We start from the raw sequence: 19,258 nt of genomic DNA, 5'->3' as shown, positions 1-19,258 counted from the left end.
AGCAAGATACTGAACCCCAAATTGCCTCTGATGAGCAGCACCCTGCATGGCAGCCGTGTAAGTGTGAATTTCTCTGGGTTTGAGTTGTTTTTAAACATCTTAATGCAGAATTGTTACATATTTTATTTTACAGGATTTCAGTTCAGTGATTCAGTTCTGTCCTGAACTGTGGACACTTCAAACAAAAGGACTAAACCAAGAAAACAATTACATGGAACTAACAGGTTGCAGTGCACTGTGTGTGAATGTTTTAGTAATTCTGCTTGAAGATTGGGGTTCATCACACTGTTGTATGAATACATTGTGTGGGGTTTACAGTATCCAGAAAACATGTATCTTGGTGTTACTGTTGGCACACAATGTACAAGCACACACACATGAAGTTCACCTGGTAGATGTATATAGCCAAAGTTGCACAGTAGGCGAAGCGGTCTCCACTAGCAGCACACACATCTTTATTCCAGGGCTGACAGCCTGCTGCCAGCAAGCCCACCTGCTTCACCTTGGCCATCCTCACCTAGAGACACACAAACACATGCACACACTAATCATGCTGTATTTAAGTCATTTTACATTTACAAAATTTACATTTTTTTTAAAAATCTTTTAGCATTTGTTCTGTCTTTATTTAATATTCTGTTAAATGTTTAGTTGTTCTGTAGCTATGAGTTTGTAGACAAGCAAGTGTTGATTTTAGAACTTTAAACAGTATCCACAGATCATTTGTCAGCTGAGACACTAGTGGCTGTGTTTTGTATTAGGGGTCGACCAATATGGCTTTTTCGTGGCCGAAACTGATATCAATTATTAGAAATCGAAGAGACTGAAAACTGATATTTAGGACCAATATTCATTTGCAGTAAAAATGAGAATTTTTGTGTCAAAATTTAGAACAACCAGTGATGAAATAAACCTTAGTACAATTCACTCAAGTACAATTTTCAGGTAGTTCATACTTTGTCTCCACTACATTTATTTGATACATCCAGTTACTGTGATTCAGATTATTCAGTGTGTATAGGCTATTAAGCCTATACACGTAGCACATTTTTAAATTAGTTTATTCAACCTTTTTTTTCCAAAATATTTTTATTGGGAAAATAACAACTGAACAAAAACGTATGAAATATGATTCTGCATGTTAAATACATGCAAAAGGAAAAACAAGACAAAACAAAACAAGTACAATACTGTGGAAGAGAAATCAAAGAAAACCTGAGGATAAGAAAAAGAGTAAAAGTACAAATTCAGCCACAGTAAGATACATAAAATGAACATACACATACGTACATATACTCACACACACGCAGATTATTCAATCGGGCAACACCTGAAGTTCTAGAAAATAAGAAATTAAAGGTTGCCATTTATGAAAGAACTTCTCAGTTGATCCTCTCAGTGTGTATTTGATTTATTCCAGTTTTATAAAGAACATGGTTTCCTTAAGCCACTGAGAAATAGAGGGGCACCCAAAAGATTTCCAGTGCATTAAAATGGTATGTCTGGCAATTAAAGATGCAAAGGATGTAAAACGTCTTATTGTACAGAGCTTAATGGAACTGAACTATCAGGGATCCCAAATATAGCGATCAGCGGGCATGGATGTAAAGCTACTCCAAGAACATTAGACATAATGTTAAAAACACTAAACCATAAACCATGTGGATTTGGGCAAAGAAAAAACACATGATTTACATGGCAAGGAGAGCCATGACATCTATCGCATTTGTCTTCCACTTCAGGATATATTTCAGAGTCTTGACTTAGAGAAATGAACCCCATGTAGAACTTTAAATTGGTTAAGTCCAAAACGTGCACAAGAAGTGGAAGACCTAACGCCATCTATAGCTTTGTCCCACAACCCATAATTCAAATGCAGACCCAATTCCTTTTCCCATGCAGTCTTGATTTTTGCGATCGACTAGGTGTTTAAAGATAAAATAAAATCATTTTCTTTCATATGGCTTAAAGGACCTATTTGTAATTACCAGCCATCCAGTCCAACCAAATAGGGGGCAGTATTTCCCCCTTTCAAGGAGCCATTTGTAATTTCCAGCCACCTGCTTCCAACGAATGGGGTAAATGAGGTTTAGTTTAAACCCTTTTTGCCATTTATCTTATATATTAAATTTGTGTCTATGTAAATTAATTACTGCACGCTGTTAATATTGTAAAGACCAAAATAATTACCACTATGTATATATATTGTAGCATCTCTAAATGAGGAGCTACGAGAAGTTCAGCCGGGTTTTCTCTTTCTTTATTTATCACATCAACACAAACTACTGTGGGCCGTAGCCAATGCCAAAATAGTAAAAAAAACTGTCTGCCTCGCTAGTTGTGCACACACACAACTAGCATCTCTCCTTCATGCATTCACCCGCTGACCTCTCAAACAACCCTGACCTCTCTCACTCTCAGCCAATCACAGACAAGCTATCTCACACACGCCCTGTCATAGGTAGCTAAAAATGACTGACAGGCTTCACAGTTTCAGAACTTGGAATATGTTCACTGACATTAAGGAAAACTCAGTAACTGCCTTAACATTAACATTTCACCTTGGGTTAACACACAATATCACACAGTGACCTACACATAACATAATCAACCCAGTCCGTTACACTATTTATGTATCCATATATTCACCATTGTTCAGTTGCATTTTTTTGTTACACAATAAGTGCTAAATAAAACTTTTGGAGGTATACATTGATACTTAATTCTGAGACCAGCTCATTCTATTGGTGTAACAAACACAGGTCTGTGTAAGTAGGCATACTAAACAACCACCGCAACCTACATTTGTGTAAAGCTGACACAAACTCTTCAAATTTTCCAGCAGGTTGTAATGTTTCATTTAAAAAATTTTTGAATACTGCAAACAGGTATTCCCACTCTACCCTGTCAAATGATTTTTCAGCAATACAGGGAGATTACAATTTCCTGGAGTTAAGACGACTGCTTAGAGTAGATAACATTGAAAAGTGCGCGAATATTAAAGATTATTGGCGTCCCTTTATAAAACCATTTTGCTCTTCAGATATAGTATGAGGTGACACATTCTTCAAACGTGACACAATTGCTTTCACCAACACCTTTACATCAACATTGAGCAGAGACAATGGTCTGTAAGAGCCACAGGAAGTTGGATCTTTGTCCTTCTGGAGAAGAAGCGCTATAGATGCTTGCATCAGATTAGGTGGCAATGAACCCCTTTCCAATGATTCACTGAACATAAATTAGAGCAATGCCCACTAAATGTCCTAAAAAACTCAATAGGGAACCCATCTGGGCTGGGAGCCTTATTGGATTGCATTGTTTTGATCAAATGTATTATTTCGTCAAGAGACAGTGGAGTATCAAACGTTCTGCCTCTTTGGTAGAGATAAGGTCAAATTCTGATTGTAAGTCAAGACGCTCCTTAAGTAGTTCTGGAGAGGGATTCAGCGCACATCTCTGGTCAAGACTACTAATTGCAGATGAGAGCTCATTAAGTCTAGAATTTAGTTTTTGGTTTGAATACACAGAGTAAGAAATAATTTGCCCCCTAAGATATGATTTAAGTGTTTCGCACAGTAATGAATAAGACGTGGATTCGTTCTGATTAAAGGCAAGGAAGTCATCAATAGAAATTTAGTGACAAAATTCTTTGTCTGTCGAGAGAAGGGAGTTAAATCTCCAAGGTGGGGGACTACGTCTGTAGGTAGCTAACTGAATATCAAAAAACACAGGTGCATGGTTGGAAATTACTATGCTTAAGTAATCGGCGTCAAATACACAGGTGTTAAGAGTATTATCAAAAAAAAAAAAAATCAATTCTAGAATAAGAATGATGTACTGGAGAAAAAAACATTTTTTTTAAAGAAAAAAGTATAGCTGAGTCTCCAAGGGTCGACAATGCCATAGTGCAACATAAAGTCAGAGAATGTCTTAGACGTAACCAATTGAGATAGACTGCGAGGATTAAACTAATCAAGTAACAGGTCAAGGACACAATTTAAATCCCCTCCAAAAATCAACAAATGTGTATCCAAGAAGGGGGGGCTGCTCATCAGCCTCATCAAAATTTGGAGCATAAACATTAACCTGTTTGCTGTAGCGTACCAGATACAATAAGGTACCTCCCATTATATCAGCTATATAGGCTTTTTGACTAGGCCTTGTTTGTGATTGAGTTGTAGCGCAGCCTTTGCTGTTCTTCCCAGACATTCTTACTGAAAACAACAATGAACGGATAAACAAAAGACAAGCATTGTATTGTTAGGTGTTAGCTGTTGTGCAGTCTAGTGCAACACCAAACGCACTAATCAAAATGAAATCAGTACCTCCCTAAACAGTATTTATCATGGATTATGGATTGAATTACAGTGTACAGATCAGTTACTACCGGAGTAACTCTCACACATGCTAACGTACCACCCAGATCCACAGGTTGAAGAGGATAAGATGATTAAAGAGAAAGAGGCATGTAGAGAGGATTAATTAAATCTCTGCTGTGATTGGCTAACACTGCTGCTTACCCACTGATTGAATACTGTTACTGTGAGGAACTGAGTAGTGACTGAGCACACAGTATGTTTAAATGATGGCACTGTAATCTTTGTAGCAGCTGCACATCCTCAAAACAATAGTCCTAAAAAAGGACCCTGTAGAAAACCTGGTTTCTTCTGTTTTACTTAGCTAATCTTAGGATTTTTCAAACCAAAATAACCCAAAAGGATCTTTAGCTTCATTAAACCAACTCATTGTTCCTGCAGGGTATTTCTGAAAAGTATTTCAGTAAGATGCTCTGAGAGATGATAATAGATTCATGAGCATCTCTGACCCATCCAAAAAGATGTAACAGTGTCTTAAGTCTACGAACCTGCACGAAGAACTGGGACCTGTATGTTGTACTTGGTATATTGCTGTAGTTGATTCCATACCAGTTTTTAGGCTTCATAAAGGGCTTTTTGAGACAATGTGACTGATTATCTCTAAAGGGCTGGTTCACCCAAACAGAGAAACAGGGGAGCAGGGATTTTCAATCAAAGGTAATCTTCAAAAAGGTGTTGACCAGTTAGCCTGTAACCTCTTCCTGTTAGATGCAAATGGATGATTTACATATAAATTTCTCCCCAACCCTCTCTTTGTGATCAGATAATGGTGCGATCAACTAAACAGTAATGATGTGCAATCGTCACAGTAATGACTGCACAGCACTTTGATGGAGGAACGTTATGCTACAAGTGGACCTCACTGGGCATCCAATAATTACATTTTACTTGTATTTGTCATCAAGGTGATGTCTTTGAACCAAGATGAAGGTTTAAGCTTTAATTCCTCTAATGTCACAATGTGCTACCATCTTGATTTTTTCTCATCTCTTTTGCCTGTTTCTTGTAGGGTTTGGATTTAGCTCTTCTTCCAAGAGAATTTATGAGGCTGGAGAGATGTCTCACACAGGACTGTTAGCTTGATGACAACACATGCATTATTGCTCCTACTTACAAAGCTTTAATGAACAGTCACCACTTGATTTGAAGCTAAAAGGCAGCACTAAGCAACTAAATTGTGTTACTCATACTTGTGTTTGCTTCAGAGTGCACATTAAACTGGCAAAATACAACATTTTTGCTTCAACTTATCACAGTGAGGTCACAGTGTAATGGCTGTAGAAAATGACACCATCAGGTGAGGTTAATAAGATGATGGTTAAAATTCTTGGTATAGTGCAGTGGTTGCAAATACAGTTAGGGTGTTGTGTATTAGTGGTAACCTATTTGTAGTACAACGTTTGTGTGTTACTCTGTAATAACAACTGAACTTAACATGGTCATTCAATCAGTTATTTGTCTACTAAATGGACTATTATCAAATTTGTTACCCACATTCATGTCCTCCTCAGAAAATCTCTTAAACTTATGGAGCCTGAACGACATATAGGTTTGCCAGTATTATTGCCTGATAATGGTCTAGAGATTATGATACAGAAAAAGATGTTTGGAATAATTTATTACAATTAAATTCCAAGTGAAGTTTACTAATGTTATTTAAGATGATCAAGTTTATTGTTTAACTGTAAAGCATCCTGCCTCCAGTTCATATCTTTGTCAGTGTGTGATAACCACATTTGCAGGATCATTGCAAAAAAATGTATGTATATCAGCCACTGTGTAAGAAGGAGTGCTACCGCAGCTCATTCATCCTCACAGCCATCAGACTGTTTAACTCAAGCACTACATGAACAGTCACTTTCCACTCACTTGTTTGCTTTTGTAAATATCTTATTGTTTTTTGTAAATATCTTATTGTTTTTGTAAATATCTTGTGTTTTTCTATTTATTTTCTATTTAATATTTCTATGCATATTTTTCTGATTCTTACTTATGTGGTTGCATCTCAAGCTGTTGTAACATGTGGATTTCCCAGTTGTGGGATAAATAAAGCCAATCTTAATATTAATATCGAAAATGTTTACTTCCTAGTATTGGTATCAGGCCCGAAAATGATTTCTGGTCTGGCTCTACTTTAGTGATTCCTTAACTTTTCTAGTGCCATCCTCAGATCAAACCTTTAATTTGTCCAGTATTTTGATTTATGACAGAAGTACATTCAGGATGAGAGAGTAGAGGAGCGCACACCAATGTTTGCGAGGTGCTGACAATGATGAAAGTACAGGTGCGTAGGAAGATCGTTGCACATTTGTACCTACGATGCAAAAAAATGCTTTAATGAATAACCAATGTTCGACATTACAGCCATCAGGGTGCTGTGGGACAAAAAAGCTCACAGGACATTAAATAGGGGATAGAACCCAGGCGAGCTCTATCATGTGGAGGACAGTCCTAAATTACATTTACCTATTGCAGGAGGAGCAAATAGCCACGTGATTCATATTTAATTTAATAGTCTTCTATTAGTCCCCTAACCCTTTCTTAAAAAAGGTCAACAGCTGAAGTTATACAGTGTATCAAAGAACAACTCCCTAAAAAACACTGTCGACCACCGTTCTTCACATTAATGACCAAATAAATCCAAACTAAAGATGTTCCTATCGGCCTCAACTATATTCTGTCTTTAGTGCTAAATGGCTAATGTTGTCATGCTAACACTCTGATGGCACACATAGCTGCTTAGCACTGGCATCAGGAAAAATCACCCCTGCAAAGCAGTTCAGCAGTTCATCAGATCCATCTGTGTGTATAACTGTCTCTTCAAGCTTTACCCTCTAAAGACTGGAGGTACACAACAAGGTGTCAGCACAGTATAAGTCACTCATCAATCAAAATGCCTCATAAAGAATTCAGTAATGCACTGTGTGGTATGATAAAGCACACACAAACACACACACACACACACACACACACACACACACTGGGCCTTGGACATTGCTGTGTAACTGATTAGTGTCAGGGAAAAAACTGTTTTCTCAGCAATATCAAGCAATGTCTTACATCCAAAACTGGTGAGCTCAATTATTTTCTTCGTCTGTAAAATATGGGCTGTTTAACAGCTGACATGTTGACTCACTGAAGCAGGAAGGCACAGGTAGAACCACTAACTAGGGGTCAACAGATATGGCTTCTTCAGGGCTGATACCGATTATTAGAAATCAAGGAGAATGAAAACCAATATTTGGGATATTAATATGCAGTAAAAATGATTTAAAACAACCAGTGATGGACTAAACCTGAGTACAATTTACTCAGGTAACATTCTCAAATACAGTTTTCTGGTACTTTACCTGTGTATTTCCATTTTCTGCTACTTTATACTTCCTCTTCACTACATTTATTTGATACATTTAGTTACTAGTAACTGTACAGATTATTCAGTGTTTATAGGCTATTAATCGTGACATGTTACCATTCAGTTAGTGTTGAGGGTGGAGCAGTGTGTGAGAGGAAGCTGCATCAGAGCCAAAGTAGAACACTTTTAAATCAGTTTATTTTATCTGCAATCAGACAGAAAAATCACTGATAGCGATAACTGGAAAAATGCTGAATGTCGGCCCAGGTTGATCATCGGTCTACCCCTACAACTAACATTAACAATGACTCTGTTTCCAGGGTCCAGTTAGCCTGCAGTTACAACAGCACGACCCTGGTCCTGGCTCACCTAGCCTTGGTTACTGTTACTAATCACACCAGTGCTTTCCCTGCCTTGACATGTCAATCTGTCTGTCCTGAGAGAGGTCTATTAAAACTAAATGTGTTCCCAGGAAAACAATCAGGACTTCCTCTTTACAAGGAAATATTCCCTATACAGTAGATTTGCCTACAGTCAGCCAGTGTATAGATACTGTCATGAAAGGTATGCTATTTTAAAATATTTGAGTTGTCCCTTAAAAGTGTAGCTCCGAACAATGGGGCTGTCCAGCTCCTTAAACATGGCCGGTCATCGTTAGACACCGGTCCTCTCCTCGGGTAACGTTCCGTTCAGCTCGGTTTGGGTCATTTTCAGGTGAGATAGCTGTCGACACAAAGCCTAAAACCTGACTGACATGTTGAAGTTGTGTTACAGGTCTTTAGCAAACCGCTGTTTCTACTGCAGTTTATTGATTTCTTGGGGCTCATAAAGGACCGGTTTTAACCCAGACGACAGACATATTTTTCACATGCAAATCCCCAAAACTGTGCTGTTGGTGTGGACAACAGGAGAGGCATTCACCGGGCAAGAACCTATTATTGACCCAAAAAACCCTGGTTTTACACATAACAATAATAACAATAATACAATAGCCTAAAACAACTGCTCGTCTGAAGCACTGTACAATCAATATGCTAATCCTGTTTGTAAACTGCTAGCTGTTTCAACCCCAAATTGTGCCAGCACTCGCCGCTGGACGCGGTTGTTTCTCTTGTATTTCGCTGGTATGTAGATGGCATCAACAGGTTTCAGCTGCATAAACTAATCCGTGTGCAAACTGTCTGTTATTGAGACACTTGAGTGTCGCAGATCCGTCGGAATACCACAGAGCGACAGGTCGCTGATACCGAGCAATTAGCAGGATTCACACGTATGTCTTGTGTGTGCTGTTGTTGTTGAGTCGTATTAATGTTACAGCGCTTGCAGGCATGATGTGTGTGTGTTTTTTCTTCTTACCGTCAGTGGTCAGTTGGCTCGTGTTCAACGGACAGCTCCCAGGTGCTGAAATGCTCCCAGCTCAGCGTCCCCCCGCGTGAGATGGGACGTAACGGCGGCAGTGATTGGTCCGTGGGAATAATCAGTGTGATCAGCCATTGGCCATGCAAGATGCCAGTAAGACCGTTTCTGCGTAAATTCAGAGGTGTGTAAGTGAGTAGCTTCTCTCTGTTCAGTGTGGTGATTAGTGTGATGATCCAGGGTTCACTGGGAGGAAATCAACAATCTTACAGAGTGGTGCACAGAGAACAACGCCAGCTGAACCAAGGAGCTGATTGTTGGCTTCAGAAAGAAGGAGGCAAAGACACACACCCCTGTCCACATCAGTGGAGCTGAGGTGGAGCAGGTGAACAGTTTTAGGTTCCTTAGAATTATCATCACTGAGAACCTAGCTTGGTCATCACACATCACCCCCCTGGTTAAAGAAGCACAGAAAAGGCTCTACTACCTACACAAACTAAAGAGGCTCAATTCTGAAGCCAGATTCTGGTCAACTTTTACAGAGGAGCATGCAAAGCATCCTGACTGGAAACATCACAAACTGGCATGGTTCATCACGGCCCAGGACATGAAGGCTCTACAGCGGGTGCTTCAAACCACCAGAACATCACTGGTACCATCAACAGAGCATCAGTGACATCAGTGAAGTGAGATGTCTGCACAGAGCCCAAAGATACTAAGAGACAACACCCACCCAGACACAGTCTGTTCACCCAAAGATACAGAAGTATCTGCTGCTGTACCACCAGACTACAGAGCAGCTTCTTTCTCCAGGCTGAGACTGCTGAACTCATCATCAAAAATCAATTTAATAGATGAAGCACAAATGAATCAAACATCCTGATTGATCAGCAACTGTAAAGGCAACAGATAGTGAAAATCAGATAGGCCATATTTCAAGATAAAACAGCATATTTGATAACCCACTATCTTGCATTAAACAACACGCAATGTTAGCATTCAGCCACTTCCTGGCAAACATTATCTTTGATAGTTTTACATGAGTTTTACACAACTTGGACACATTTTTAGGCCTAGAAGTAAAACACACTGGATGTAATCAAATGGTAATGTTAGCTAGGATGTGGTTGAATGCTGACATTAGCTAATGTGTTAGCTTAAAAAATATGTTGTTTTATCTTGAACTATGGCCCTGTGTCCCCTAGTAGCAGAGAGAGCAGTAGAGAGAGTGCAGGGACAGTTGAATATGGTAGTCTAGTCTGCCTGACTCATTGATGATCTATGGCCCTAACCATGGCTCTGAAACCAAAAGAAGCAAACAACTCACATTGTGGGTAATTGAGATGAATGTTATAAATTAACAAATGTCCTACTGGGTGTAGTATTATGATTATCACAATGCATTAATATGTGGGCAGCATTTGTTGTTGTTGGTGTTTTTGGAGCTGATTTTAACAGCTTTATAAAGTGTTGGGCTGATTAACCAAAAACCACAGTCTCATAATGTAATTGAGAAAACGACTATTCATTTTTTTTGCAGTGCAGTCAGAATATTTCAACCAGTTTTTAATTTGAATAACCATGTTTTAAAATGATGTAGAAAAGAGTGTGTTAAACCTTAAAAATGTCTTGAAACAAGAAAGGTCTGCTGACATCAAGTCAAGCTGGGTCATGATATAATGCGTCTGACAGCAGTCATTAGGTAATTAGCAAATGTGTCAGAATCATCATTTACTTGTAGTTAAACATGGCCTGTGTGTCCCAGGTAATTGTACTATGACTAACAACAGACAAACTGTAGTTAGTACACATAAAAAGAAGAGCAGGCCACCAGACTACACACCTTGACGTGTCTCAAGGCACACCATTTGGGCTATGGTATGTTTTCTAATTAGTATTTAGCTTTTACACGTCAAAATGCTTGCTTTGGCAATAAGTACATATGCCAATAAAGCAATATGAGTTGAATTGAATTGAACTGAATATATAAAGTGTGGAGCCTGTGTTTAGCTCTATTCTGCATTCTACATACTGTCCTAATATTGTGTAGTATTATCAGTACCACTGGGTAGCTGTTACCAAGAACTTGGCATAAACAAGGTACAGCTCCTCAGTTCACAATAATTTGAGCGAGAAGACTGAATTTTTGCATGTTTTGTGATGCCAGACAAATGGTCAGTCTGCCTGTAAATATACAAAGTAACACACCTTTGATTATTTTGATATTTGAGGGGTTTAGTGAAAAAAAAGGTACAACTGGACATAACACAACCTTATCCCTCTATGACTGGGTGCAAAGTAACCATGGACCATGACAGTACATGCCTTTTTATCCATAATACATGTCCTACATTTCATTTTTGCAAATCTAAAACTGACACTAACCTGTTAAGTAAAGAAATAACTACCATCACATTGCCATCATTATTGTACAGAATGATTGTGTTATATTGTTATAACTGCCAAAGATGTAGAAAGGCAAGACATTACATACAGTAGGTACTGCGTGACCTAACAGTAATTGTTACAGTCTGTGGTGCGTTTACAGTGATTTGTCTGCCGTTAGAAAACATTCAGACTAAAAATATTGTGGACTGAGGAATTATATTTATTTTGCTTATTTACACCACGTTCTGAGTTACAACTGCCCATTAGTACAGATGATAGTCCATAATATCGGGACAAATTTGTCAGTATGTAGAATGCAGCATACAGCTACATATTCAAGAGTCAACAGGCACCACACTTAATATTTCTGTCTGTATGCAACATCTGAATGGCCCTAATGAGTTACTTGACTAATAATTAGCCTTACCCCCTCCACAACCCCTAGGTGCCGATTTGTCGAGTATCCTTTTTGTGTTGTGTCAAGTCTTTGATTGAAATATTAGTAGTTTTACCTTTGTTGTTTGAACTGTTAATGTCAACAATGAAATGTATAATTTCCTTTACAGCTCTTCCTAGCTAAGCTAGGTTGCTGCACGCGTGGAAAACAATGCACTAAGAATTACCCATTTTTAAAAAATTTCGTCTGGACTCTTACAATGTAGATTCAAATAGAAGAAATATTATCTATTGGGGTTTGGGTATGAGGCATGTTCCCAAAAGTGAAGAATAAAGCCCAAAGCCAGGTGCTTGTTTTTAAACATATTTTGACTTGGTGTGGGTGCACTTTTGAAAAGACTCACTGTTAAGGTTATTGAATTACTAATAACAGCTGACACAGAGTGCCAGTCTTAACATGGAGCCTTCAGACTGTGAGAGTGGTGACAGTGGAGATGGGTGCAAGTCTGGACAAATGATATGGATGATGAGTTAGACAACTTTGGAAATCTATTTTATAATCATTTCTTACCTAGTCTGATCATTAAGTGCATACATTTATTTGAACATGTGATGATTAAATGAGTAACCCCATGTGACTTATTGGTTAATATAGTGAGATACAGAAATGGCAGTATCAAAGACTAGTTACATCATAGGCATTGTACCAATGGATTCTGAACTTAGATAATGTGCACTCCTGTGTAACATTCGTATTTTGTGTCAAATGAATGTTCCACTGATTTGCCCTTTAAAAAGCTACTTTGGCTACCAATTCAGGCATGGTAAATTTGTGAAAACAATTTATTGATGTATAGCCACGTCGACTGCCTCCAACAGAAAAAAACTTGAGAACTTTGCCATGACATACTAAAAAGTCAGTCATTTACGGGTTAAGCAAGAGATGCTGCAATAAAACTAAAAAATAGCTGCCAGTATCCTACTGTCTGTAAGAATTCCTCTCCAGTTAAGATGCCCACTTATTAACAATTTTCTTAAATAAGAGATTACACATTTATCATCAATATACAAAATTTTATTACAAAATGAAAATTCGTTCTACATGAAAATTCCAAAGTTACACATTAAAATTGCTGCAAACCTCTTCAAACTACAGATAACCCCGGTAGTAAAATGACAGTGAAGAAACTGCACCACTAAACAGAAAACATAAGCAGTGCTTCCAGAAACAATACATTTTTAAAACTTTAACAATTTGCTGCTGTCCACTGCCTGTACAGGAATTTCATTCCATTATCACAGGAAATCCATATCTGGCTGCCTGTTTAGATAGCAACAAGGATCAAAGATGGAATAAACCCAAGCTCAGCAGAAAAATGTTTATAAAAAAAATCATGGGGGACTAAGTGACAAAATAAAAACTAAATCCCTGAATTTGAAAAGGAACGTGTTGATATCTAATAGAGGCAGACCAATGGGGACAGCAGGCTATACTGTTGGAATCATCCACACACACAAAAAAAAAAAAACCATCTGGAGTTAAGCTGAACAATGCATTGCAAAATTCACATCCTTTTAACATGGGGGTTAGGGTTAGGCTTAGTCATCTTCCTCATCATCGTCATCTTCCTCGTCGTCCTCGTCATCATCATCGTCGTCGTCATCGTCGTCATCATCAACTGGTTCGGCTTTCTTGGCAGAGGGCCTGCCTGGGCCGCTTTTCTTACCCGCATCACTCTTCCCTGAACCGCATTTGGCTCTGTAGACAGCAACGTCCTGTTGAGGAAAAGGGAAAATTTATGCAACCTCTTTATATCACTAAGCACAGTCAGACATTAGAAAATATAAACTTTTCTCTACTACCTTCACTATAGCATGCGGTAGTTGTAGAAAGAAATGCATTTTTTTTTTTTTTTTAAATACACCACTTTGCTTTACCCTGTTGGTGCAATGCATGAATACTGGACAACAAGTGATACCTTGTCATATTTTTCCTTCAGTTTGGCGGCCTTGGCAGTATACGGAGCCTTGTCTTTGGGACTCTGTGTAGACCACAACTCGCCGAGCTTCTTGGCAATATCACCGATGGAGATACCAGGGTTCTCCTCCTTGATCCTGGGACGGTGGTCAGAGCAGAACACAAAGAAAGCAGATCTGGAGAGACAGGGGATGGGTTAGTGTCAAAAAGTAGCTTGAGACTGATTTTTTAATTTTTTTTTAAACTCTCCTCTTTTAAAACCATGCATGAGGCATTGAGGTTTTAAGACTTACGGTGGCCTTTTGGGTGCATTGGGGTCCTTCTTCTTCTTCTTGCTCTTCTCCCCTTTAGGGGGGACATATGATTTCATCTCTTGGTCATAGCGAATCTTGTCATTCTTCGCCATGTCCTCGAACTTTACCTTCTCCTTGGGTGACATGGTCTACAAAAACAGAAACCATAAACATCTTAATGTCCTAAAATGACACTTCCAAATTACATTACAAAAACATCTGAACTGCATTGATATCTGCATCTCAAGTTGCATTTATGAAGACTACTTATGCAAAACTGTATCCTTATGAGGTTATCTGTACATAACATCTCCCTACCATCAAATTATGGACAGGGAAAATGCCATGTTGAGGGGGGGAGGGGTGGGGGACAACAAAGCAGTGACACTTAAATATCCCCTGACTCATGTCAAGACAATTTCTGTGTATGTGGTGCTTTTGTTGGCCAACAGTCTCGTTTGCCTGATACAACTCAATAGTTTTGGTTTATATGGATGCCCATCCCCCCAAAAAAAATAATTAGAAACAAATCAAAAGCTTTCAAAATCCTTTATATAAAACTCATGAGACTGGTGTCAACTTACCTTCCATCTCTCAGAACATTTCTTGGAGAACTCGGCGAAGCCTACAGCGGCGCCTGGGTGTTTCTTCTTGTGCTCCTCGCGGCAGGTCGCCACAAAGTAGGCATAAGAGGTCATCTTGCCTCTTGGTTTTTTTGGGTCCTTTCTCATGGTTGCGATTGATCTACAAACGTTCCCAAATTAAAAAAATACATATAAATCACATGAAATACCAGTAACAGTTATCGTGGCTTATATCTGCACGGTAATTCAACATTCGTAAGACAAATACGTTTAACCTTTAGTTTAGCCTAATATTAATATCAACTGATATGTGTATTTTAACTTTTGCCGTCGTAGTTCTAGAATCGCAAATAACATTGCCGGAGCTCAAACCGGGCAAGCAGACGCCAAAGGGTGTTTTAAGGCTCTAATCGGATTTCTACTTCACTGGGACAAAAAGACTGGCCACCATTTTGTATCTTCCCGCCGAAACTAAACTGCGCCTAGCGCTTCACCAAGAAAGTAACATAAAGGCCAATACTTTTCATTACATCCGACTGCTACCCTTTCTTAACTAGAGTACAACTGACGACGATGGTGACTTTAAATCGTGTGGCGACTCGTTTCATACTTGTGGAGAGCATGCGGGAGCTATCGTCGTGTAGCAGGCTAAGTTGCCAGACCAAATGGCGTTGTAACTGCATGTTGCGCATACAGCTATACACTCTTGGGTCACTGTAACGCTATCGAAACAGACTGCTTAAAACATTACTATGGAGATACTAGAGTCCGATACTTTTCTTCCCGACATTTAAGTAACGTTGTGATTTACCAATAACGACGGAATCACGAATAGGCTTTAACTGTTAAATATGCATAAATAAGACATTTCGTCTTCGCCAACAAAATGCTTAAGAACACACCGGTGACTTTTACTAACAAAATCAGTTCAATACAAATGCAAAAGAACCAAACCTTACCTGTTCCCAGCAACACAACTCGTAAACGACTGAATGAGGAAGAAGGCGCAACTGTTTTGTCAGTGTCTGCGAGGCCGAACTAACTTAACTACAAGTACTTTCACAACTCCTCCCCGCGGTCAGCGGATTGGTCAGATTTAAGCATTTACATTTGAATTAAGGGTGCAGGAAAGACACAGTGCGGTGATTGGTTGCATTTTGTGCGATCAAGGCATCATGTTTGTGTGCATGATTATTCCCCTGATTGGTTGAACTGGGCTTTTAAACATAGGGCGCGAAAGGTCCTTTGTTTGCTCCGAGTCAAAATATGTTTATCAGTTGATGTGTGGTCGGGAGTTCGTGTGTGTTTTCGCGTTTGTTTTGTAGATGAGACAACCAGCAGCACCTTAACAACTATAGGACCCATTTTTTCCCCCTTTTTTCAACGAGTTGCACTACAAAAACACAACTCAAACTGCACTTCTTTGTTCAAGTCAAAACAAAAGTCCTCACTTGTTTATTGCACAGATGACTGGCTGCTTCACTGGAAGGAGACATGAAAATAAGACCTACCGATGTAGATTTTCCCTTCCAAATACGTACATATTTGCATCCAATGAGTGCAAAGTCAAACTAATTCTGAGTGCTACTATCAACTTCTTGCATTTTGACTGAATATACATATATATATAATATACATACATTTTCATATTAAGACATACCCTCTATCAAAAGACAGCATGATCTTAATATTCTTTCTTTGCTGCAAATCATTGATTGCACAGTTTGAAGATCTCTAGGCTTTGGATTGTTTCTGTGATCAAATGAAGGGACCCTTGTAAATGGAGAAATTTCTCACTCTAGCTCACTTACATCATGGCTACAGTTGTGTATATTAACCACAAATGAGGAAGGGTGCATTCTGGATCAGCAGTGAAGTGAGTTTAGTCTCATGCTCATGGCTTAAGAACCGTGTTGCCAGATTGGTGTGATGTCTTCTCCCCAAATCCGTCCAAACTGATAAATAAATCACCCAAATATAATGGATCATAAATATGAATCCATGAACAACAGCAACAGTATTGTGGTTCATCTATTTTTTCATCATTAATATGACATAATAATGCAACAACAATTTAAGTGTTCACAACTGTTGCAGGCACACTGATTTCCATTGCAATAAAAAAAACAGATTTGCAAAAACACTACAGCTCCTGTGTGTTGGTAGGGTAATAACAATTAATGTCTCCTGTCATCTGACCTTTTCATCATGACTGGATGTGCAGGGGTGTGTGAGGATGGATGTATTGATTGGGGCTGGGCAATATTGCCAGAAAATGATATCGCAATATTTTTAGGCTATATCTCAATATACGATATATATCTCAATATTTTTAAATCTCCTCAAAAACACTTCATTAATGCTACAACTGGAAGAAAAATCCTCTGTTGTGACAACATTGGTCTCAATTGTTTTTTCACAAAATATTAACACAATAACATTTTTGATAAATAGTCATCAATAATGTGGATATAATGACTAAGTGAGTAAAGACAAATATAAGAACGAGAAGAACAGTCGTGGAAATTCCAAAAATAACATCACTGTACTGTAATGCAGTATGCTATATCACGATTTAACGATATCCAAAATCTAAGACAATATAAAGTCTCATCACAATAACGATATACTATCTTTATATTGCCCAGCCCTTGTATTGATGTTTAGTGGATGTATGAGGTATACAGGCATTATCTACAGTGAGCTCCTCGTAGTAAAATGACTTTTTTTTCTTCAGTGGGTAAACAGAACAACGTCAACTTCTATTAAAACCACTAAAAGGGGAAAGATGCATCATGTACCTTTAGACAGGGGCCTGGACACGTTTGGATGAATGCAAAAAGATTGTGTTGACTGACTCCAGTGAGGTTTTCTCCCGAGCCCAAAAATCTGTGACATAGATAACAATGAAGTGCAAAGTCAATTTGATATTATTGAGTGTTATTTTCTGTTAAAACGACAGAGCCTTCAGGCCTAAAACAAGTTTCTTCGGACATAAAGTTCTCCTGTCAAGTTTAGGACAAAACATTCTAAAACGAAAGTGAAGCAAACGTTTCTGTGTGGGTGATGAGAACCTCTCCACCCCCCAACATTTGTTGTTTCACAGCAGTAGAGTGTGTACAGTCCCCTCCGAGATCCACCTTGAAGCATGTAGGCTGCTTTCACATCGCACGCTGAGTTGTGCTTTTCTCATTGCTTTGAGTAGAGGTCATTACGATGCAATGTGATGTCAACCAAGAGGGTCGTGATGTGCATTTCCTCTCATCTTCTGAAAATAAAGCAAACTGTGTGGCTGTCTGACTCTTGTGTTGTGACATGAACATTTATATTTCAGTTTCAGCCACAAAGCATGCCAACACCCTGCCTTTGCTCAGCAGTCTAACATTTCCATGCCTCGGCACATTGTATGCAGTGGTGGACTACTACTATACAACGACTGCACCTCTGTAAAAAAAACACAGGAAACTATTCATTATTTAAAAGGGACGTAGAGACCAACACAGTTTTTTGCATGCACCCTTTAGAGCATCACATCCTGTTTCCTCCACTGGGAGGGCACCATAGAGGGCACTTTATCATGGTTAATTTACCACTGAGGCATCCAAAGGGGCACATGCTTTAATGTTGTTGCAGTCAGGAGGCACCGTGTTTTGTCCTCCACCAAGGAGGTTTTGTTTTCACCGTTTGTTGTGTGGTTTGTCATCAGGATTACACTAACAGTACTGAATGGTTTTCCACCAGGCTTGGATGGAGGATGGGTCTCGGGCCAGGGTAGACCCTATTAACCTATGGTGAGGATCCAGATAAAGGGACACTTCCAAGATTTTCTTCTCACTTTCTTTAACATTGTCAGATAGGACATTTTTCAACATTTTCATTAATTTCTCAGGGAATAATACGTGGATCTTGGTGAAGGAAATCTGCCATATTGAGGTGGCTAGTATCTATGAGTGGGTATAATTTAATGCAGATCCTAGATATCGTGAGTTTAAACTATGGTTAAACAGTTCTGGGCTCGGTTTTTCAAATTTAGAGTGATCCAGGGTTTGATACTGGATTAAGATTGATTACATTAAAAGGGGACTGGTGGGTCTTGGTGGAGGTATGTGCTCTACTGAGTGCCATTCTAGTTTGTAAGTTTTTTATGAAACTGTTTTTTAATGTCACCCTAAATTTCACAGTATCCCATAGATGGAATAAATACATTACTAAATACATTTACTGAAGTACTGTTTTGAGGGAACTACTGTAAAGTAGTTTTGAGGTACTTGTACTTGAGTATTTCCATTTTCTGCTACTTTATACTTCCACTCCACTACATTTTGGAGGCAAATATTGTACTTTTTACTCCACTACATTTATTTGATAACTTAGTAGCACTTAGCCAAAGTAGCACATATTTAAATTAGTTTATTTAATAAAAAACAAAAACAAAAAAACAATTCAGAATATTGGATCTGCATACAGTATGGTATATCGTTTATACATACATATATATAAATAAATGTATAATTTACATACCATAGCCT

At 38.6% G+C, this 19,258-nt stretch overlaps 2 protein-coding genes across 3 annotated transcripts in view; both read right to left on the bottom strand.

Annotated features, from left to right (window-relative positions):
* The window catches only part of wdr17 (WD repeat domain 17), a 31,531-nt gene extending 22,352 nt beyond the window's left edge, over window positions 1-9,179 (bottom strand). For both annotated transcript variants that reach the window (XM_084364469.1, XM_084364470.1), the window contains exons 1-2: window positions 9,091-9,179; window positions 389-517 (exon numbers count right to left, since the gene is read on the bottom strand). In XM_084364469.1, the coding sequence (XP_084220595.1) occupies window positions 389-511 (123 nt within the window). In that variant the 5' untranslated portion in view covers window positions 512-517; window positions 9,091-9,179. The remainder of the gene's footprint in view (window positions 1-388; window positions 518-9,090) is intronic.
* Window positions 9,180-12,927: 3,748 nt separating this feature from the next.
* On the bottom strand, window positions 12,928-15,797 carry LOC311274692 (high mobility group protein B2-like). Its single transcript, XM_084382581.1, has 5 exons — window positions 15,689-15,797; window positions 14,730-14,889; window positions 14,146-14,294; window positions 13,854-14,028; window positions 12,928-13,650 (listed from the first exon to the last, which is right to left on the bottom strand). Exons 2-5 carry the CDS (start codon window positions 14,874-14,876, stop codon window positions 13,474-13,476), a joined length of 648 nt encoding a protein of 215 aa, XP_084238707.1. The 5' UTR covers window positions 14,877-14,889; window positions 15,689-15,797; the 3' UTR covers window positions 12,928-13,473.
* Window positions 15,798-19,258: the final 3,461 nt, after the last annotated feature.

The sequence above is a fragment of the Pagrus pagrus genome, assembly GCF_965226575.1.
Source record: "Pagrus pagrus genome assembly, chromosome: 2".
NCBI lineage: Eukaryota > Metazoa > Chordata > Actinopteri > Spariformes > Sparidae > Pagrus > Pagrus pagrus.
The sequence above is the reverse complement of the archived record's forward strand: the minus strand, read 5'-3'. Positions and strand labels throughout refer to the sequence as shown.